The sequence below is a fragment of the Anomaloglossus baeobatrachus genome, chromosome 5 (genome assembly GCF_048569485.1).
Source record: "Anomaloglossus baeobatrachus isolate aAnoBae1 chromosome 5, aAnoBae1.hap1, whole genome shotgun sequence".
Lineage (NCBI taxonomy): Eukaryota > Metazoa > Chordata > Amphibia > Anura > Aromobatidae > Anomaloglossus > Anomaloglossus baeobatrachus.
Window position 1 is genome coordinate 515,981,153 of NC_134357.1, and position 23,745 is coordinate 516,004,897.

Sequence of the window (23,745 nt, forward strand, 5' to 3'; positions counted from 1 at the left end):
TGGGGGCCACCCTCCCCCCGGGGCCCCCCCTCATCCATGTGCCATCTCTCTCTCCCATCAGACTCTGCCCCCTTCCCCGATCTGCTGCCTGCTCTCTCCCATCCTCTTCATCTACTGCCCCCTCTCACCCTCCTCAATCTGTTGCCTCCTTCATCTGCTGCCTCTTCTGTCTGCTGTGATCCTGCTGCCTAGATCCATCCTGTAAGGTAGGTATCCCCATCTCACCTCCCTCCCCCCCCATTCTCCACCGCTCCTACATCCGCTGCGCCATTTCCCATCATCCATCCGCTGCGCCCTTTCCCATCCTCTGCCGCTCCTCCATCCGCTGCGCCATTTCCCATCATCCATCCGCTGCGCCCTTTCTCATCTGCCGCCCCGCCCTCTCGCATCGCATTATCCAGCGCAGTTGCTCACTTCCAGACTGCAGTGGATGATGCGATGCGAGACTCGTGCATTGCTCTCACGTTTGGCACTGGTCTTAGTGGCAGGCGCTCATATTTTTTTTTTTTTTTATTCATTTTTTTTTTTTTTTTTACTGATGTCTGTATTTTTTATTTCGCCAAACTAATTTTTTTGTATGGGGAGTCTAGTTTCCAAAATGGGATCACATGTGGGGGAGCACCATTGTTTAGGCACCTCAGGGGGTCTCCAAATGCAACATGGCGTCTGCTAATAATTCCAATCAATTTTACTGTGAAATGGCGCTCCTTCTCTTCTGAGCCCCGCCGTACGCCCAAACAATTGATTTCCACCACATATGTGGTACCTGTGTACTCAGGAGAAATTTCACAATACATTTTATGGTGCATTTTTTCCTGATACCCTTGTGAAAAAAAGCTACCTGTTTGAAAAACCAATTTTGTGGTAAAAAAAAGAATAAAATATTTTCACGGCTGAACATTACAAACGTTTGTGAAGCCTCCAGGGGTTCAAAGTGCTCACTAAACAGCTACATAAATTCCATGAGGGGTCTAGTTTCCAAAATGGGGTCAATTGTGGGGAAGCTCCATTGTTTAGGCACTTCAGGGGGGTCTCCAAACGCAACATGGCGTCCGCTAATAATTCCAACCAATTTTGCTGTGAAATGGCGCTCTTTGCCTTCCGAGTCCTGCTGTGTGCCCAAACATTTGATTTCCACCACATATGAGGTATCTGCGTACTCAGGAGAAAATGCACAATACATTTTATGGTGCATTTTTTCCTGATACCCTTGTGATAAAAAAAGCTACCTGGTTGAAGCAACAGTTTTGTGGTAAAAAAAAATTTTTTCTTTTCACAGCTCAATGTTATAAACTTTTGTGAAGCCCCCAGGGGTTCAAAGTGCACATCAAACATCTAGAAAAATTATTTGAGGGCTCTAGTTTCCAAAATGGGGTCACTTATGGGGGAGCTCCATTGTTTAGGCACCTCAGGGAGTCTTCAAACCCGACATGGCGTCCGCTAATGAGTGCAGCTAATTTTGCACTCAAAAATTCAAATGGCGCTCCTTGCCTTCCGAGTCCTGCCGTGTGCCCAAACATTTGATTACCACCACATATGAGGTATCTGCGTACTCAGGAGAAAATGCACGATACATTTTATGATGTATTTTTCCTGATACCCTTGTGAAAATACTAATTTTTATGGCTAAAGTAACATTTTTATGTTAAAAAAGTAAAATTTTCATTTTTTTCTTCTCCATTGCTTTGGTTGCTGTGAAGCTCCTAAAGGGTTAATAAACTTCTTGGATGTGGTTTTGAGCAGAGTGAGGGGTGCAGATTTTAGAATGGGGTCACTTTTGGGTATTTTCTGTTGCCTAGGTTTCTCAAATCACTCCAAATGTGATGTGGTACCTAAACATTTTTTTTTTGTAAATTTTGTTGGAAAAATGAGAAATTGCTGATGAAGTTTGAACCGTTCTAACTTCCTAACGGAATTTTTTTTTTTTCAAAAATTGCGCTGGTGTAAAGCAGACAAGTGGGAAATGTTATTTAGTAACTATTTTGTGTGACATATCTGTCAGATTTATGGGCATAAAATTTCAAATTTTGAAAATTTCAAAATTTTCGCCAAATTTCCGAAATTTTCACAAATAAACGCAAAACATATCGGCCTAAATTTACCACTGACATGAAGTACAATATGTCACGAAAAAACAATGTCAGAATCGCCAGGATCCGTTGAAGTGTTCCAGAGTTATAACCTGTCAAAGTGACACTGGTCAAAATTGCAAAAAATGGCCGGGTCTTTAAGGTGAAAACAGGCTGGGGGTTGAAGGGGTTAATAGATCTTTCTACTTTAACTTACTCTTTTATCTATTATATAAAGCTGAGTATGTGTATGACCCGCAACACACATCCGTTTAATTTGTACGTGTGCGGTACGTATTTGCACGTACCGGAGACACGTACACACGGAGACCCATGTTATTCTATGGTAGATGACACACACACACACGTAAAATCACACGGAACGTGTGTCCGTGTGGTAAGTACGTGTGTGCGCTTTTCTACACGGACAACATGTCCGTTTTTGTCCGGCAGCACGCAGGCACGGACCCGCTTTAGTCTATGGGTCCGTGCCTGCACGTACCGCACACGGAGTATGTCCGTGTTCAGCACGTTTCGTGCGTGTGCGTTTTTACACTAGCGATCTTATTTTTTTTTTTTAAATTAAATTCAGTATACTTACCTTTTTTTCTGCTGTTCTCGGTCATACTTACATTGGCGCTCGGTTTTTTTCTTCCCCCGGCTCATACCGCTCCCCGATCACCAGCGCGGCGAGGAACAGCTGTGCAGAGAATACGCGCCAACAATTACTTTGAATATGCCAGCCACTCATTAATCAATCTCGTATTCCCTGCTTTCCCCACCCACGGTCGCCTGTGATTGGTTGCAGTCAGACACGCCCCCCCACACTGAGTGACAGCTGTCTCACTGCACCCAATCACAGCAGCCGGTGGGCGAGTATATAATGTGCAGTAAAATAAATAAATAAGTAATTAAAAAAACCGGCGTGTGGTCCCCCCAATTTTAATACCAGCCAGATAAAGCCATACGGCTGAAGACTGGTATTCTCAGGATGGGGAGTCCCACGTTATGGGGAGCCCCCCAGCCTAACAATATCAGTCAGCAGCCGCCAAGAATTGCCGCATACATTATATGCGACAGTTCTGGAACTGTACCCGGCTCTTCCCGATTTGCCCCGGTGCGTTGGCAAATCGGGGTAATAAGGAGTTTTTGGCAGCCCATAGCTGCCAATAAGTCCTAGATTAATCATGTCAGGCGTCTCCCTGAGATGCCTTCCATGATTAATCTGTAAGTGACAGTAAATAAACACACACACACCCGAAAAAATCCTTTATTAGGAATAAAAAACACAAACATATACCCTGGTTCACCACTTTAATAAGCCCGAAAAAGCCCTCCATGTCCGGCGTACTCCAGGATGGTCCAGCGTCGCTTCCAGCTCTGCTGCATGAAGGTGACCGGAGCTGCAGAAGACACCGCCGCTCCTGACAGCTCCACGCAGCTAATGAAGGCAATAGCGCAATCAGCTGAGCTGTCACTGAGGTTACTCGCGGCCAACGCTGAATACAGCTGATCGCGCTATTGCCTTCATTAGCTGCGTGGAGCTGACAGAAGCGGCTGTGTATTCTGCAGCTCCGGTCACCTCCATGCAGCAGAGCTGGAAGCGACGCTGGACCATCCTGGATTACGCCGGACATGGAGGGCTTTTTCGGGCTTATTAAAGTGGTGAACCAGGGTATATGTTTGTGTTTTTTATTTCTAATAAAGGATTTTTTCGGGTGTGTGTGTTTATTTACTGTCACTTACAGATTAATCATGGAAGGTATCTCGGGGAGACGCCTGACATGATTAATCTAGGATTTATTGGCAGCTATGGGCTGCCAAAAACTCCTTATTACCCCGATTTGCCAACGCACCAGGGCAAATCGGGAAGAGCCAGGTACAGTCCCAGAACTGTCGCATATAATGTATGCGGCAATTCTGGGCGGCTGCTGACTGATATTGTTAGGCTGGGGGGCTCCCCATAACGTGAGGCTCCCCATTCTGAGAATACCAGCCTTCAGCCATATGGCTTTATCTGGCTGGTATTAAAATGGGGGGGACCGCACGCCGTTTTTTTTTAATCATTTATTTATTTTACTGCACAGTATAGACACTCCCACCGGCTGCTGTGATTGGGTGCAGTGAGACAGCTGTCACTCAGTGTGGGGGGCGTGTCTGACTGCAACCAATCATAGGCGCCGGTGGGTGGGGAAAGCAGATAATATGAGATTGATTAATGAGCGGCCGGCATTTTCAAACTAATTGTTGCCGCGTATTCTCTGCACAGCTGTTCCTCGCCGCGCTGGTGATGGGGGAGCGGTAAGTATGAGAGAGGGCTGCTAACTTCAGTCACTCGGGGGATTAGCAGTCACTGGTGAATCCTTCACAGGTGACCGCTAATCAGTACGCGGCACACAGACAGAGCCGCGGCATGACAATGAAGTCGGGTGAAGTTCACCCGAGTTCATTATCATCGCGCAACTCTGTCTGCTGTCAGCCGACATGTATCAACAACATTGTGCAACACACAAACGGATTTTCCACACGGACATTCCACGTACACATACACGGGCATTTTACACACAAACTCGGACATTTTACACGTACACACGGCTCGCATACGCCATCACACGGATGCCATACGTACTGGAGAAACGCCCCAAAAAAAGGAACACGGACCCGAAAAACGGACCGTGTCACACGGACGTTTTTTTTGCGGAAGTGTATTTTAGGCCTATGTGTGACAATGCTGGACTATTCAGGGCGTCACAGGGTACTGCACTTCCTGCCCTTTGGTGCAGTATTCAACCCCTCATGGTTCTGGGTTCCCAACCTGTAGTATTGCCTCCATCAGCATCCAAAATACCAACCACACCTCACACCACACCCTGTCAGACACACCAGTGGGCTGCTGAGCAGGAATTGGGCCGCCCACCTAGGGGTCAGGCAGACTGGTGGGAGGTGATAGAGCAGTCGGCTCCAGGGGAGCAAAGTGAGAGGAACTGGGGGTTGGAGCTCCCAGGAAGAAAGAGGAGTGTGTGGCTCCCTGTTTGTGACAGGTTGGGTCGCAGACGGTGATCTGGGCCCGGAGAAGTCGGAGACCCGGTTGCAGGCTATTTAGGCTGGGTTCCTAGACCTGGTCTTGGAGGACAGGAGGCATCTGAGACTAATAACCAGTCCGGGACCAAAAGCAAGGTAGGGTACAAGACCCTAGATCGGGGAGTAGCTTCAGGCAACCCAGCAATTAACCTGTGGAGGATAGTGACTTTATGGACTGTCCCCAAGAAGCTCAGAGATCAGGGGCACTAGCGCAACGAGGGGGATAGGGATTTCCAACCCAAGCAGCCCACAGAAATCCCAAGCGTGAGCCCTTGAGAGCATAGGTCCTCTATCCACAAGGAGGGAGCGGGACCCGAACAGCTTTACGCCAACAGGCCACAAGGACACTTTCAAAATTTGTGCAAGGAGGCAGGCTCCGGATCACCCGGCAGTACTACAGGGGACGGATACCCGGACGGGCTCCCCCAAGAGGGCAGCGGCACCCAGAGACTTGGTTTACCTTCTTGTCAGTGTCTGCTTTGCGGTCACACCATCACCGATGCTGCTTGAGTGAGTACATGAGTCTCCCCTGCTTCCAACTGGCCCTGCGCACCCCCGCTCCACTATCACACAGAGTCCCGGGGTCTCCCCTACCCGTGGAGGGAGCATCATCTGGCTGCCCCGCTCCACCTTCCCCGGGTATTCCCATCGGCAGCGGCGGTACTTCCTTACTGCGAACCATGGGTGGTGTCACAAACTCTTATCCCCTGTAAATAGCCCCCTTTTTATATTTGACTGGCCGCAAGCCCCCGGGTCCGGAGACCCTTGAGCCATAGCGGTGACCTCGGATCTGAGCGGTTCAGCCGCTGCAGGGGCGGCACATATGTATGTGTGTATATATGTCCGCTAAAGAAATCCGCACTGTCACATTTGCAATCACAAAATTTTGCGCAGACACCTAATTTGACTTAAGAAGCATCATAGACTATGTTTAGAGGGGAAACTGTAACCCCGCGCTTTACAGTTATTCGCCAAAAAATCTGCTTACATTAAAATCAATTTAGCTGGGAGCTACAGGTCATTCATAGGAACACTGATTGGTTGATATAGGCAATGAAGGACATTCTCAGTATGAGGCAGGAGTTCCACTTGCATATGACTCGTGCAAGTCTCGCATCGCATCACCCAGCACAGCCTGACACTTTTAGGACATGAGCGTGCAGCTGCATAGAAATACATGCAGCCGACCCGCTCCTGTCAGTAGAGTGTGTGGCCATGCTGGGTGATGCGATGCGAGACTCGCATAAATCATACGCCAATGGAACTAGAGCCTAAGACAGCTTATTTGTGAGGTAATATGATTTTAGTGGAGACACTGAGACACATAGACTGAGGCACACACACTGAGAGACACACAGACACATACACAGAGACACTGACACACACAGAGACACAAACATAGGGAGACAGACACATACAGACACACACACACACACACACACACACACGGTTGAAGACAGACACAGAGACACACACTGAGAGACACACGGAGGAAGACACACACAGACACAGAGAAACATGGAGGAAGAGACACAGAGAGGGTGACCGAGATACAGGGAGAGGGAGAGAGGCAGAGAGACACTTAGTTACTATCCTTGGCAACGCCGGGTACTACAGCTAGTGTACAAATAATTGTTAGATTTCTTGCCGTTATAGAGGAGATCAGCATCTTTATGTGACATTTCAGGTGATTACAGTCACCTGAGCGCCTCATTTTGAATGTCAGCATTCTAAATAAAGAGATCTACTCTATGGGCTGTGTAATATACATGATTGTTTTTTTTCCTGAAGAAGGAGTCATACGGCTCCAAAATGTGTAGAACAATCAAATCAGATGTCTTAATTTCCATTGATCTTCAGTGATATTCTTCTGGCAGCGAGGATTAACCCTTTCCTTCCATGCACTTCATCATGTTGACTTTAAATAAGTTAAAGGTGAACATACATACTGTTGTCATTCACAACTAAATATAAAACAACTAGAGATGAACGAACTAAAAATAATTAGGTTCGCCGAAGTCACATGGGCAAAAACAAAAAAAATCAGGATCAGCGAGAAAACATGACTCCAAACTTAACTCAAACAACAAAACCCATATATGTCAATGGGAACGAGATGTTCGGGCTGTAAAATGGCCGTAGTAAGCGCTAGAGAACTGTGGTGGAAGTTAAATGGTAGGTATTTATACACAGTGTTTCCAAGAGGATCACGCTCCAGTCCTAGGCCCTGTGCGCACTAGGCGTTTTTTGTGCGTTTTTTGCATACAAAACGCACAAAAAACGCAGCGTGGAAAAAAACGCCTAATGCGCACATAGCCTAAAGGGTAATTTACATGCAAATCGCTGCCCGTGGCGCACAACCTTGTTAGTCCCCGTCACACGGACTTACCTGCCACGTCACTCTGGCTGGCAAACCGCCTCTTTTCTAAGGGGGCGGTTCGTGCGGCGTCACAGCGACGTCACACGGCAGGCGTCCAAAAGAAGCGCAGATGAGCGGGACGTAACATCCCGCCCACCTCCTTCCTTCCGCATTGCTGGCAGGACACAGGTAAGGAGATGTTCGGCGCACCTGCGGTGTCACACATAGTGATGTGTGGTGCCGCAGGAACGAGGAACAACATTGCTAATAAGCAGACAACGATTTTTGGTTTCAGGACGACCTCTCCACGGCAAACGATTTTGACCTCTTTTGCGATCGTTTAAGGTCGCTCGTAGGTATCACACACTGCGATCTCGTTAATGACGCCGAATGTGCGTCACAAACACTGTGACCCCGACGATAATTCACTAACGATATCGCAGCGTGTAAAGCCCCCTTTACTCTCCTCTGGGCCTGCTAAATAATGTTCATGAATATTCATTGCTTCCCCCATCCACCCTCTGTGCCAGTGTCTGTGACTCATTGCAGACTGCTATACACCCCCCCGTGTCTGCATCTGTGATTGGTTGCAGTCAGTTTGCTGTATAGTAGAGTAAGAATATATAACTAAATAATTTTAAAAAAGACATAGGCTTCTGCCATATTTTGATACCCAACGCTGTTAACACTACAGCGGTAGGCTGCAGCCCCCCTGTGAGCTTTACCATGGCTGGATATCAAAATAGAAGGGAAAAAAGATGTAGGCTCCCCTCATTTTTTTCTATCCAGCCACGGTAAAGCAGACAGGTGGGGGCTGGTATTATTGGTATTATCAGGATAGGAGGCACCATGGAGGATGACATTGTCGGAGCCCTGTTCATTTTCCCCATAGGGGCCACCACTGGAGCCAGGACTTGCAAAAACAAACTCAAAATGGGCCTCCCGTAGAGCTGCCAGGAGCAGCCTGGCCACAGGGGACTCCTCTCATTAGCACATATAGAAGTTTCCCATAGACTTCCATTTTAAAGGTTTTTTGATGATTTTGCGAAAGTGTAACAGGGTGAAAACGTACATAAGATAAACTTGTATGTTTGTTAATGGAGAATTGTATAATATATATAATGTGTTATAACTTATATTTCTCCATCAGTCTAATCTGCAAAGTCTATCTAAAGAATCAAGAGAACTCAAAGTTTGGAAGATTTGGAGCTATATGGGCTATAGATGGAATATTGTTATCCACTGCCATACAGCAGTATAAAACAGTATTTCTGCCTGAAAAACCAGATGATTCTATAGATATTAGGCATTTCCCAAACCTACTGATCCCATCAGATAACTACGGCGGTAGGGCCATATTCTCATTGATGCTGCATAAGAAGGTGGACAGTGTTCAGTTGTCCTACCTACAGCTTTAAATAAATCACACTCGATAGGTTTGGTCGGAGACCTCAAAGTTTGTTTGGAAAAGAAATTACACTGGACACAAATGGTAAAACTGCGGTAGGACTTTTATTGATTCTTTCACATACATTGATAATTTAAATTTATTGAGATGAACCCTCCTACAAAACGTGATTAACAAAGTCATTACTACAGGACTGGATGAGAAAGGGATTTATTCTAAAAGAAACACTACAGACAATTAGAATAGAATATAATAGAATATTAGAGTTGGAATGGACCTCCTGGGTCATCTAGACCAACCCCCTGCTCAAAGCAGGATTCACTAAATCATCCCAGACAGATGTCCGTCCAACCTCTTTTTAAAGACTTCCATTGAAGGAGAACTCACCACCTCTCATGGCAGCCTGTTCCACTCATTGATCACTCTCACTGTCAAAAAGTTTTTTCTAATATCTAATCTGTGTCTCCTCCCCATCAGTTTCATCCCATTGCTTCTAGTCTTTCCTTGTGAAAATGAGAATAAAACTGATCCCTCTACAGTGTGACAGCCTTTAAGATATTTGTAGAGAGCTATTAAGTCTCCTCTCAGTCTTCTCTTTTGCAAGCTAAACAATCCTAAATCCTGTAACTGTTCTTCATAGGACATGGTTTGCAAACCAGTCACCATTCTGGTCACTCTTATCTGAACTTGCTCCAGTTTGTTGATGTCTTTTTTTAAAATGTGGTGCCCAGAACTGGACACAGTATTCCAGATTAGGTCTGACCAAAGAGGAGTAAAGGGGGATAATGACTTCCCGTGATCTAAACTGTATGCTTCTGTTAATACATCCTAGAATGGTGTTTGCCTTTTTTGCTGATGCATCACACTGTTGACTCAGGTATACTAATAGATCACAGACTGAACATAAGTCTTTTTCACACATGCGGTTGGATAGCTCTATTCCTCCCATGCTGTATATGCTCTTTTCATTATTCTTGCTAAGATGTATGGCTTTGCATTTCTCCCTGTTAAAAACCATTCTATTAGTTACTGCCCATTGTTCCAGCTTGTTTAGATCTTGTTGAATCCGCTCTCTCTCTTCTCTAGTATTAGCTATTCCTCCTAACTTTGTGTCATCAGCAAATTAGAAAACAAATCTTGGCTGGATAGTTTTTCAAAAGAACCTTGTCTGATGAATGAAATTGTATATACAGGGGGTGTCTGTGTAAATATTTGTACCCCAGCATTCCGGACAGGGGAACTAGAGATGTATGAGAATATTTTATTGTAATTTCTCTTTAAAAATTGTAATAAAAATTTATGATTCAAAAAACTTTTACCATTTTTTATGTGGTCTCAAATAGCCCAATTTAGATACCAAAAAAGTATTAAAAATTACCAAAAGATAACAGAAATCTTGTTTGGAGAAAAACAGCCGACACTGAATCTGCTTTATTACCGAAAGAGGGAGGATTGGCAATTCTGAATTCACTTATTTATTTCATGGTAACAATTGCTATAGCCGGACTTACAAGGGCTGTCCGATGAACAAATTACATTTTACTGAATAGATCTTGGGGAAAAAATAAGTTCCAGAATTAATTAGATGCGTGAAAGAAAAATGTTCCTCTACTGAGATGATCTTACAGTTGTGCCCCTGCTATGTCCTGTAAGAATAGATTAGATATGGAGGGAACCTTTCTTCTCCCTCCTGCTATGTACTGTAAGAATAGATTAGATATGGAGGGCACCTTTCTCCCCCCCCCCTGCTATGTCCTGTAAGAATAGATTAGATATGTGTGCCGCCCCCACATCAGTAGCAGCCGGGCTGCTCGGATCCGGACCCAGTGTGTGGTTTGAGGGATCCTCCGGACCCGGGGGTCACGCGGACACTCCGAATGAAAGGAAAGTAAGTAATTGTACGGTGTTTGCCGTAGTCAGTCTGTGATGCCACCCAAAGTGTGTGGTGAAGTATGGCACCACCGCTGCTGTTGTGGGACACCCCGGGGTGATGGGATGGCAGCTGGTTGTTAACCCCTCCGTGGGTAGGGATGGTTGCCCCGGGACCCGGTGACTTGGTGCAGGGGACGGTGATGGCAGGGGCCAGCGCGCCTGGTCAGAACAGGGAGTCTCAGCATAGGGCGGCGTCACACGCTACGATATATCGGGCGATATGTCATCGGGATCTCGGATTCCGTGACACACATCCGGCATAGTTAGACATATCGTAGCGTGTGACAGCTACGAACGACTGTGAACGAGCAAAAATACTCACCTTATCGTGGCTCATTCACACATCGTACATTTTCAAAATGTCGGTACTCCTTCTGTGCTCCGGTTGTTCATCGTTTCCGAGGCATCATACATCGCTCCATGTGACACCCCGGGAACGACGAACACAGCTTACCTGCGTCACGCCGGCAATGCGAAAGGAAGGAGGTGGGCGGGATGTTACGTCCCTCCGCTTCTATTGACCGGCCGCTGTGTGATGTCGCTGTGACGCCGAAAGTCCCTCCCCCTTCAGAAAGAGGATGTTCGCTGCCCACAGCGACGTTGTCTGGGAGGTAAGTGCGTATGATAGGGAGTTAACGACTTTGTGCACCACGGGCAACTAATTGCCCGTGACGCACAAACAACGGGGGTGGGTACGATTGCTCGTGCGATCGCACGATAGATTGTACCGTGTGACGCTACCCTTACTCACGGTTAAAGAAATCAGACAAGTCCAGTGATTAACCAGGGTGCTAGTGGCCGGCCGCTGCGGCCGGTTGTACTCTAGTCCCCCACCCAGGCTGGTGGTCAGTGTCACTTTCCTCTGCACTGTGTTGTGTTGTGGTGGACTTTCCGGTGTAGAACGCGGGAGTCCGCTCCCAGTATTACTGTTGGGAGCCATGCCCACTGACTCTGACCCTTGGGATCTACCAGGCCCTGGCAGATGCCCTATTCCTCTCTGTGGGTGGTTGTCTCTTTTTGGGACTTAGGTTGGGACAGGATCTATGATCTTGCCCTCAATCGGTTAATTAGCTAGGCCGTTGGTTCCGGTCCTGGCTTCAGGGTCAGAGAACCCTCTCTGTCCACGGTTTCTGGGTCGGTTCTTCGGTGTTGGTGGCGGCAGGCTTCAACGCTGCCCTGGTCCACCTTGGATCTCCGGCTGCTGTCTTCCCGTCTCCTGCCAGACACAACCACCGTCTGCCACCTAGCCAATGTGTCAGGGCACCGACCCTGACACCTGTCAGCTTCACCTCCTCACTTCACTCCTCTCCCAACTCAACTCCAAACTTAACTCACTGTTTTTTCCACCGCGGGCTCTCCAGACCCCTAGGTGGGCGTACTCCATCCGCCTGGTCCCGCCCACTGGTGTGCCTGTCTTTCCCTGGGGGGGGTGACTAGGGTTTCAGGTTGGCTGTATGTAACCCTGTGAGGGAAGGTGCTATGCGGGGGCCTATGGGTGTGACTTCCTGGTTTTGCCAGGGCGTCACATATGGAGGGCACCTGTCTTCTCCCTCCTGCTATATACTTTATTATGGCTGTTTTTGGAAAAACTAGAAACGTAATATAGTCCAGAAAAACTGGGGACACTCCCGATATAATTAGATCGAGAAATATACAAAATATGTAGTATGGTGACCGCAGAATAAATACACAAAATAAGGAAAACCTTTAGTAAAAGTAGAATTTTATTAAAAAAAGTCCTAAAAAAGGGGACAATACATTGGGTATACATAAGAAAAAATTAGGTCGATGGCGACGATACAAAAAAAAAAGTGACAACATGGAGGACATTTGAGAAATACAAATAATGGAGCAGCAGCAAAGTATATATATACATTATATATATATATATATACATATATATATATATATATATATATATATATATATATATATATATATATATATAAAGTGATCACACATGTAAATACAGATGGCTGGCAATAATGTTCACAAACAGAATCCAAATCAGAAATCTCTCGATAATGTTGTGGTAGAACCACTAGAAGATGGCCAAGTACAGGTACAAGCTGATCGCACATTTGTGAATGGAGACCACAAGTAACATTAGAAGATATGTCACAGAAGTGGATATAAAGGAAGAATAATATAAAGTCTGTGAAAAACAGGAACATAAGAAGCAATATCATATATATAGTGCCAAGGGTTTACCCATCCAAATGCTCAGTGACTGCATGTTAGGGGCCCTGAGGTTAATTTCACATTGGCTTTCTTATTCTGTGAGGTAAAACATTTCATTGCTTGACTTTAAGCAATGTTTTGCCTTAGAAAAAGCAGCAGCTGTTATCCTATGTTGTCCTACCTGTATAGGCTGTTTTTGCCCAAGAGAAGTGATATGATCAGACCATGTTCCTGCACAGTCAGACACATCCATTACACCATATAGCAAGGGCACATATACAAGATTATCTCATCACAGGAGCAATATTTTAAAACACATTTTATTGTGCGACTTCTTGTAAATTCAAGATCTATTGATTAAAATAAACTTTAATTTGTGGTTCAGCTCCTTAAAAGGAATGTATTAAAAGCAAAAAAACAATAGTTTATTACTGATAAATTGCAGTAGTAAGATATGGTTATCCTGGCTATCCAATGCCATAATGAGGGAATATAATGAGCTGACCTCTGCTCCAGCAAGAAGTAAATAAGACTATAGTAGGACCAATAAATGAATAACAATAGTCTAGTATATTCGAGGAGAGTAAAGAATTTTTCAATGTTCATTATACATAGGATTCATTAGACAAAGATAATTGTCCAATATGGATAATAAAAGGTTCCCTGAGTGTCTGAAGTGTAGGATTAAGTTGGTGACACCTATGATATATTAGGATTATGCTGTATAGTCATGAATAGTCATTTAAAAAAAAAATTGGATCACACCAGATGTTCCTACCAAGATGGAAAGGTTTCTATATGGAGAAAGTAATTTGCAATATGAGCATGTTTATGTTAAGTCAATAAGATAAAAAAGTTTGTTCGGACATAGAGATTAAAAGTTTTTCCCTATGTGTCTTCTCTCATGTCTAAAAAGGTTCATTTTGACTGTAAAACATCTCCCTCATGCTGAACATCTCCCCCATTCTTCCCAGTGTGAATTCTCTGATAATGTTTTACAAGATGAAATTTGTGCCTAAAATATTTCCCACATTCTGAACATGGATATGGCTTCTCTCCTGTGTGAATTTTCTGGTGTCTAACAAGGCTTGTTTTCATATTAAAACATTTCCCACAATCTGAACATGAATATGGCTTCTCCTCTGTGTGAGTTATCTGATGTGTTACAAGATGTGATTGTTGCTTAAAACATTTCCCACATTCTGAACATGAATATGGCTTCTCTCCTCTGTGATCTCTCTGGTGTCTGACAAGACTTGTTTTCTGGATATAACATTTCCCACATTCTAAACAGGAAAATGGCTTCTCCCCTGTGTGAATTTTCTGGTGTCTGACAAGACTTGTTTTTTGGTTATAACATTTCCCACAGTCTATACATGAATATGGCTTCTCTCCTGTGTGAATTCTCCGATGACTTACAAGATTTGATTTCTTGTTAAAATATTTCCCACATTCTGGACAAGAAATTTTTTTCTCCTCTGTACGATTTTTTTGAGACTCTGCGAGGGAAAAGCTTTTTCCAGATTCGGTACTTGAAAATGGCTTCATTGCTGTAAGATCACTTTGATTTGTATTTTTCCTAATAGTTTGTGATGAATCAAAAGATAGGACTTGTTTAAAAGGATCAGATGATAAATCTTCACTGGGAAAGGATGAAGAAATGTCTGGAAAAGTAGCTTTTACATATATTGTATCTTGTGTGATATTCAAGTCTTCAGATTTAAAAATGAAAATGTCTGTTGTCCTTCTGATCTCCTGGTACAGTCATCTGCCAAGAATGAAAACAAATTATTCTAGAAAAATTTTTTTTTTAAAAAATTAGAATTTTACACCATCTGTAAATAAACTGTTGATAGAAATCTCAATTTATAAAGAGAAAAACCCTAAACTGTTCAGAATGTAACAGTAAATCATGTGCCAGTAGATCCTGAAAGTATGTTGCCTTTGTTAATTTTGCCTCCCAAAAATTGGCATAAAAAGCCAGGAGTGGTGTATTTGGAGTATTGATTGGATTAAGTGGTGAATATAGAAAAAAAAAAAAAACATTTCACAGCTAGGTGTTTTTGTTTCACTGTTGTGCCATGTCAAATGAATAGAGAGAAAGATTTAATTTCACTGCTCTGATTTTTCGTTTGACTATTCTGTCATATATAATGAATATACAAAATTTGTAATTAGTCTGTAATTTGTCGACAGGCCGCCCACTAAGGTGGTTCTGCCCACTAACTCAGGGCACACCTTCCCGCTACCTCCAGCCGCTCCCACCCACTAACTCCAGGTGCTCATGTCCATTCACTTCCGGTCTTCGATACTGCAAGTATGTCAACAATGTAAGCCTTTCCTAAAAAGGACATTTGAAAACTGATACTGACGTAAAGTAGAACTAGGGACAATATTTATTAACCATTTGCTAATTGATATGTTTTAAGGTCTTACATATTGAGAGTTAGAAAATTACCAACTCTTCTAAGCTTTTGTTAAATGAATATTAAACGCAAAACAATAAACCTACATCTACTAATAAAAGTACACTGCTACATAAAATAAATAAGTCATCAACACCAAAAAAACTTTTTTTGTACTGGGAGGATACAAATAATCAATGATAAATCACAAGCAAGAAAAATCTAGTCGATAAAAATTAACTTTTATTAAATAAGAATTTTTTAAAAGAGAAACAGGATGTTTCAGGAAGGCAGACCCCCTAGAAGGGGTTAAAAATTATATCACAACGTGTTATGTTGGGAACACAAAACAATTTTACATAATTAGTGTCACCTCGTATACATGGTGTATATTATAATGGAACGATATGCTAAATAAATATATATAGTAAAACGAGTGTTACTGGAGGAAGCGCTACAAGTGCGAAACGTGCGTCGGAGAGGGTGTGGGACACTTACTTGCACTTCTATGATACCCCGTAGGTATATGTTTTGTTAGCCGTTTTTGTCATCAGCTGGTTGGAATGATTGCTTTTTTTTTTTTTATAAACACACTCGTGTTACTATATATATTTATTTAGCATATTGTTCCATTATTATATACACCATGTATACGAGGTGACACTAATTATGTAAAATTGTTTTGTGTTCCCAACATAACAAGTTGTGATATAATTTTTAACCCCTTCTAGGGGGTCTGCCTTCCTGAAACATCCTGTTTCTCTTTTAAAAAAATTCTTATTTAATAAAAGTTAATTTTTATCGACTAGATTTTTCTTGCTGGTGATTTATAAAATAAATAAGCTTAGAATCACTGGGATCAAAAGAAACATTCCTAATTAGTCCTACATAAATTGACATGATTGTCTGATTTGTAAAATGGTGCCTGGTTAGGACCATCAAAACTGGATGCCAGAAGGTGGGTAATACTGTATCTTGAGTGTTCACGTTTGTAGACAACAAAAAGGTAACTATAGACAGGAAGATACACTACTCCCCAAAAAACTAGGGATTTTTGGCTTTTTGATGAAATTTCAAGATGATCCTAAAATGCACTGTAACCTTTTCAGATGAACGTAATGTGACTCTCTCTAATCTTTTGAATGCACATGTCTAACTGCTCAGTATTTCACTACTGTTCACAAAACCTGCTGTTCTCTAACAAGGAATTTAAATGGCAAAATTCACAAGTTTTTGATCCATGAATCACCCAATGTGTTTCAGGGTTCAATTAGAATTAGTATGTATACAGTCCTCATCATTTAGGAGATCAAGACAGCACCTAATAATTCAACAACAATACCTTGCCATTGTGAGGTTTCAAGCAGGATGTTCTGAGATGGAAGTGGTCACTGAGTGAGAGTGTCATCAGCAGGTTGCAACATAGATACCCTGTTCCCTGATGAAAGTCAATGCACACTGAGCAGAAATAAAGGCTAATACAGGCAACGATGTTGGAGACATCAATGAGAGTTCTATGCATCAGCCACTGTTGGCCCCAGATGAACCTTTGGTAGTGGTGTTATATGCGGGTAGGTGTGTCTAGTCAATATAGAACTGCCCTACAATGTGGATGGTAAAGTGATGAGCTGAAACTACTTGAATAATATCATTAATCCAATTGTGCCACTGCATGAACAATGCAGGCTCAATTTAATCTTCATGGATGACAACGTTCCAGCTCATCAAGGTCATATCATTAGAGAATGGCTGCTGGAGACTGGGGTACTGCAAATGGAGCAGCTGCACTTTCTCCAGAACTGAATCCCATAAGTTTTCTGAGTCTCTGTGTAGATGCTCATAACTCTGTACCAAAGACCTGAGGGTCAACTTCAAGAAGAGTGGGATGCTATGCCTCAGCTGACACGAACCCCACTTGTGAACAGCACGAAATGTTGTTAAGCTGTAATTGATGCTCAATGACACATGATAAGTTATTGAGACATTGACATTTTGGGGAAGTATGCCCTCCACTGTTGGATTTTGTTTCTATAATTTGTTTGAGATGAGGAATCACCATTGCATGCCTCTACTTTAATGTCCTACTTTCATGATAAAACATCACTGTAACGTGACCTTTTAACACGTTCCATATATTTCACCCTTTAGCCAAATATCCCAAAATTTGAGTGAATTATCTAATAAATTAGTCTCACAACTTTCTGACAGTCTTCTTTGGTAATTATTTAGCAACTTGGCAATCAAAGCATATCTAAACATCTTCATGAGAGCAATTTTTCAATTTCACACTTTTGTTTTTTCCTCTCCTTCCTCCAAGAGCCAGAGTTTTTATGTATTTCCTTCGACAAGCCATATTAGGGGTTTGGGATTATGTTGTGGATGGAGTGCAGTTTTGACTGAAACCATTTATTTTATCATACAAAAAAAATTCCGGGTGGGATGAGGTATTAAAACAAAAAATGCAATTCTGATATGGTTTCTTGTTTTTATGTTCTTAATTGTATAAGCCATCTGCATATAAGTATGATTACATTGATATTAACTTTTTTTTTGTAGTTAAAAATAATCAGTTTAATAAAAACAAAAATACAAAATTTAGGGGTTTTTTTTTTTTTTTTTACTCTACTTTCTGGGATCTACAATAGTTTTATGTGATGAGCTACTACTAATCGGGATGAATTGCCACCGGATTACTTGACTGGTATAATGAATAGTTTAGAGGTAAAAAATGACCAAAGCACTCAGAACTTGTTGGAACCATAATTTCCTACAAATATATTTGTATCTACAAGTATATGGGTGCGGGTGAAACATCAACTGCACTGGGATGATATCCGAGTGCAGTGTGATAATCGCATCAGCTGACATTGGAGGAGATTGAAAGATTAATCCCTCCCTCACACCTGCAGCTCTCGCCCTCTCCTCCGCAGCTGCAGTATCCGGTCACAGTCGCATGACACTAGGCTCACGCTGGCAGCACAGCGGGAGCCAAAGATCATTAGCATATCGTATCCAATGCACTTACATCGAATGCTATATTGTGTGAATCCAGCCTAAGGGACGGAATCGACAAGGGAATTCTTGAAGACATATTACACAGTTAAAGAAAATCAAAGTAGTCGAATCCTAACATGTTTAATTAAAGTCTCCATTCTCTCTACTGAATGTCTGACATCAAAAGTTTAAAACCATCAGGGAATAGGAGACTCAGAGAAGGCAAACACCCCACAATCACACATAGGAAATATGTAGAAATAGCAAATAATAAAAGAAACAAATTAACATAAAAGTACATTTTGGCCAGAAAGACTAGACCTGGTCTTGTAGTAACAATATGAGCAGATTCAGCAGCACAAAAGGGAGAGAAGGTAGATTCTTATAGGAAGATACAAGGATTCTAGGAAGGTAACAGCATGATTACTAGAGGTCAGCGGTGTTCAAATCGAACCGTTCGCCAATTTCAAATTCGAGTTGTTTTGGGCGATGTTCGAGTTGTTCAACGAACTCGAACGATTTGCTTCACGTACGACCGTTTTGAGTTACCGTTTTCGATCACCAAAAGCACAGTTAGTTATCAGCTGGCTTTTCACTGTAATACTGTCAGTCACTGTTAATAATGATATCAAAATTCAGTGTATAGTGTGCAGGGGGGGGGTTAGATCAGTGATGCTGAGTGCTGAAAGAATGGCGATCGCCATTTTTTTTCATGACCGCGCGTACAGTGGGGCGGGCCAGGCTGTCAGCCAATCACAGACCCACACACACACACAGCAAAATGGATTTTTGCCAGACAAGCAAGGGCATGTGTCATTGACTGTGCATGTCACATGTCTTTGCCCTATAAGACCCGGCCATTTTCCCCATCGCCGCCATTATCTCAGTGCTGCGGTTGTGTGACAGTCACCACTCCCGCTGCTGCTGTGGGCTCTATACACTTAAAAAGTGCAATCAACACATCGGTTTAGGGATTAGGGACTACTTATAATTTCAGCCCTTTTCAGGGCTAGATTAGAGCAGTTCATAGCCATTTTTGCTAGGCAGGTCTGTGCCAGCGCTGTGCAAGGGTTTTTCACAGCGTCTGTCTAAATCAGCTCAGGCAATTCTTTGGGGCATAGTATCAGTGTCTGTGATAGTCAGTTACATACCACTGCTGTCAAGAAAGCTAACCCACCTCTCCATTTCTACTACCCAATTTTTAACTGCAACAAACAGTGTCCAATTTGTTCACAATCAAAATGAGTGGCAAAAGGCCAGATGCTGGTGGAAAGGAGAACAGGCATGTTGGAAAGGGAAAAAAAAGTTTGTGTCCGTGGGGTAGGTGGTAAAGCAATAGTGACATCTGCTTGCTGAAGAAAGACCATCTTCCAGCCAAAGTAAGATGTCTACTACTTTCCGTGGACAATCTGATATGATCCCTTTGTTATGGAAACAACCTTTTCAACTAAAAGGTAGATGAGGCACAAAAACAGAAGATGCTTGAATGGATCTCAAGTGCTCCATCAAGTTGGCCTCTCCTCCACCTCAATTTTAACATCCCAAAGATTCCAGTCCTCTGAGTTGTCACCCCAATCGCACTTGCTTTCTACCAGCTCTCAAGTCTCCACCTGCCCTGCAGAGTATGGGGTAACAGAGATGGTTGAGTTTTCAGAGCTGTTCAGTCACACTATAGCCTGGGAATCAGAGGTCTGTTCCAAAGCTGCAGTGAGTCCAGACAAGGAAATGATCTGCACTGATACCCAGAAGCTTTGCGAGTCAGATTCAGGCCCAGATGGAGAAGGTTCTGAGCATAAAGTAGACCCTCATTCCAAAACTAACTCCTCTTGGTGGAGACATTGAGGAACATGCAGATGAGGATGAGACATGATTGAAATGACAGCTTAAGTATTCGGTCAGGGCAGGAAGAGGTTGGCTCTGAGAACGAGATGAGTGTGAACACACAGGGTGATGATGAGGTTGTAGATCCCACTTACTGTCAACCCACAGTCAGGCAGTCGATGAGTTCAGCAGAGGAGGTGGAGGAGGATGCTACTGACGACAAGGTTAGGTTGCACCTTCCTGGACAGAGACGTAGTACTGGAAGCATGTCAACAACTGCATCCTCAGTCACAACTCTGCCTCTGAGCAGAAGTCGGGTTGGCTCTGCAGGTCGCATGGCCTCTAAGCCTTGCCTAGCCTGGTCCTTTTTTTGACATCACAAAGGATCACCCAACTCATGTCATCTGTAAGATTTGTCGCCAATCTCTAAGTGGAAGCCAAAAACTCACTAGTTTGAGTACTTTGTTCATGAACCGTCACATGGATATGAAGTATAAGTCGCAGTGGGAAGCTCACTGTGCTATGATGCGGCCTAGTGGAGTGGGCCAACCATCGTCTGCCCCTACAAGTGCATCCGTGTGCTCTTCATTCACTATGACTGTGGGGACAGCAGTCACACATGCTTTTGGACGCAGACCTTCCACCTCTTTACCAGCAACAGGCAGTGTGATTGGCAGGTCGTCAGTTGTTTTGGAAGTGGAAACAGCTGCTGGTGTTGAGCTCTCAGACATCAAGAGCACCACCTTTGGATGAAGGCAACATTATGTCTCTGCCTGCACGTTCCTCACAGACCAGCAGTTTGCCAGGGACACCCTACTCAACGCCGTCTCAGCACAGCAGCCAGCCCTCGGTCCCTCAGATGTGGACAAGTAAAAGACCATTTCCTCCTAGCCATGACAGAGCTAAGAGGTTGACTTTCAGCATCTGCAAGCTGTTGACTACAGAAATGCTGTCTTTCCGCCTGGTGGACACACAGGATTTGAGACCTTATGTCCGTCTCAGTGCCCAGTGGCCACTACTTCTCCAAGAAAGGTGTGCCCCTGCTACACCAGCATGTCGCACACAACATCACCGCTTACTTGAGAAACTCTGTGTGTGACCGGGTGCATTTCACCACAGATACTTGGACCAGTAAGCATGGACAGGGGCATTACATGTTGCCGACTGGGCACTGGGTAACTATGGTGAGAGATGGAGAAGGGTCTGCTGTACAAGTCTTGCTGTCCCCACGAGTTGTGCGTCAATCCTCTGGGTTCTCCATCTCCGCCCAAAGCCTGTCTGGTCAGGCCACCCGCATTGTAACTGCGCACAAGGAATCCTGCACACCTCCTTACTATGCTGGCAGCAGAGCTCAACGGCATCAGGCGGTCTTTATGTTGAAATGTCTGGGAAATGTGAGTCACACAGCTGACGAGTTGTGGTCAGCTCTGGAGACAGAGTTTCAGCAATGGTTGTCTCCACTCAACCTGCAGCCAAGGAAGGCAGTGTGTGACAATGCTGCAAACCTGGGTGCGGCCCTTCACCGGGGCAAGGTGATACACTTGCCTTGTATGGCTCACGTGTTGAACCTTGCTGTCCAGCAATTTTTAACACACTATCCCAGCCTACATGGGATTCTGCAGAGGGCACGGTCACTATCTGCTCACTTCCGCCGTTCACACCCCGCAGCTGAACGACTTGCATCGCTCCAGAAGTCTTTCGGCCTGCCGGTTCACCGGCTAAAATGCAATGTGCCGACACGCTGGAATTAGACTTTCCACATGTTGCAGCGACTGTGGCAGCACCGCCGAGCCCTAGTGCAATACGTTATGACGTATAGCCTGGGCTAACGAGATGCAGAGGTGGGGCAGATCACGCTGCTGGAGTGGTCTCAGATCAAGGACCTATGCACGCTTCTGCAGTTTCGACATGGTGACGAAGATGTTTAGCGCTGACGATGCCATTATCAGCATAACAATTCTGGTCATCTATATGATGGAGCACACTCTAAACAGTATTCGGAGTCAGGTGGTGGGACAAGAGGAAGGGGAGGAAGTACAGGAGGATTCATATGCGGAAGGGATACCAAGATCTACAAGGTCCCAGACAGTCAGCATCACTAAGGCGGCAGGCATGGGACGGTGGGTGAGAGGGATTAACAAGGGCGCATGGTAGCAGGCAAACTGTTGAGGAAGGTGCAGGAGCCCAGGAAGAAATGGAGGACGAACTGGCAATGGGCATGGAAGACTCAGCAGATGAGGGAGACCTTACTCACATTTCTGTTGTGAGAGGTTGGGGGGTGAGGGCAGAGGAAGGAAGCCTGATGCTCACCTCGCCGCCACCAACACAGCAAGGACTCTGTCCTCCTGGATGCGCAAGACACATGAGCGCCTTCTTGCTGCACTACCTACAATATGACCCTCGGATTGGACAGAATTCGAAGTAATGCTGACTACTGGGTTGCCACACTTTTAGATCCTCGGTACAAGTCAAAATTTGGCGAAATAATTCCTGCCATAGAAAAGGACGCACGTATGCAGGAGTATCAGCAGAAGCTGTTACACAATATGAGATTGGCTTTCCCACTAAACACCAGTGGTGCACAGAGGAGTGAATCTCAGTTCTAACTTGCCAACCATGGGACTGTCAAGTCATCATGATGTGACGCCCTGGCAAAACCAGGTATTCACAGAGGACTGTACCCCCTCCTGGGTGCCGGAATCACCTTCTCCTTGGAATTCCACCAACACCCCACACATAGGTAACACCAGCCACAAAAGCCTAATCACCCCCCCGGACAATAGGGACACACCAGTGGGTGAGACCAGGCGGATGGGAACGCCCACCTAGGGGTCCTGAGGTGTCAGGGGAGGGAACACAACAGAAGAGAGCGGACAGTGGTTCAGTGCTGACAGTGGAGTGGAGAGGAGTGTGAAGTGGTGGTCAGGGGTTAGAGCCCCTGGAACACCGGACTACCTGAGCTGACTAGGTGGTAGACTGCAGAGTAGGGCCACAGGTTACGGAGATCTGGTCGCGGGAGACCTAAAGTGGACCGGGGCAGGGTTGTAGCCCACCGGTGCCGACAGCGGGAATCCGGTCCGGAGGCCATGCACAGTCGGGGTGCCTGGACCCTAGGACGAGGAAGGTTGCAAGCCTCTTGTTAATTAGCCAGCAGGGGACAAGGTTCCAGACTTCGTCCCACAAGTAGACCAGAGGGCGAAACGGAAGCCCAACGCGGATGATAGGGTGTCCGCCAGAAACCACAGAGATCCCAAAAGTCAGATTTTGCGTGCAATGGCTCCCACAGTACACAAAACACTGGAGAGCGGATTTCTCCCATTTCGTGCGGGTTGAGTCAACACACAAGAAACTACAAGTGCAGGAGGAAGGGCCCTTGCCCTGTCAGCCAGTGTGTGGGACCAGCACACCCCTCCAGAGGCTCCCGGCATCCGGCCTTAGTTTACAACATGGACTTTGTGTGATTTACTACCACAGTGAGTACACCGGTACCATCCG

General features: G+C 44.6%; 1 protein-coding gene across 1 annotated transcript in view; it reads right to left on the minus strand.

Moving 5' to 3' along the window:
• LOC142312866 (uncharacterized) overlaps positions 1 to 23,745 on the minus strand; it is a 297,096-nt gene that overhangs the window by 63,088 nt on the left and 210,263 nt on the right. Inside the window, 2 exon segments of the mRNA XM_075351851.1 lie at positions 13,985 to 14,437; positions 15,300 to 15,371. Coding sequence (XP_075207966.1) covers positions 13,985 to 14,437; positions 15,300 to 15,371 — 525 coding nt within the window.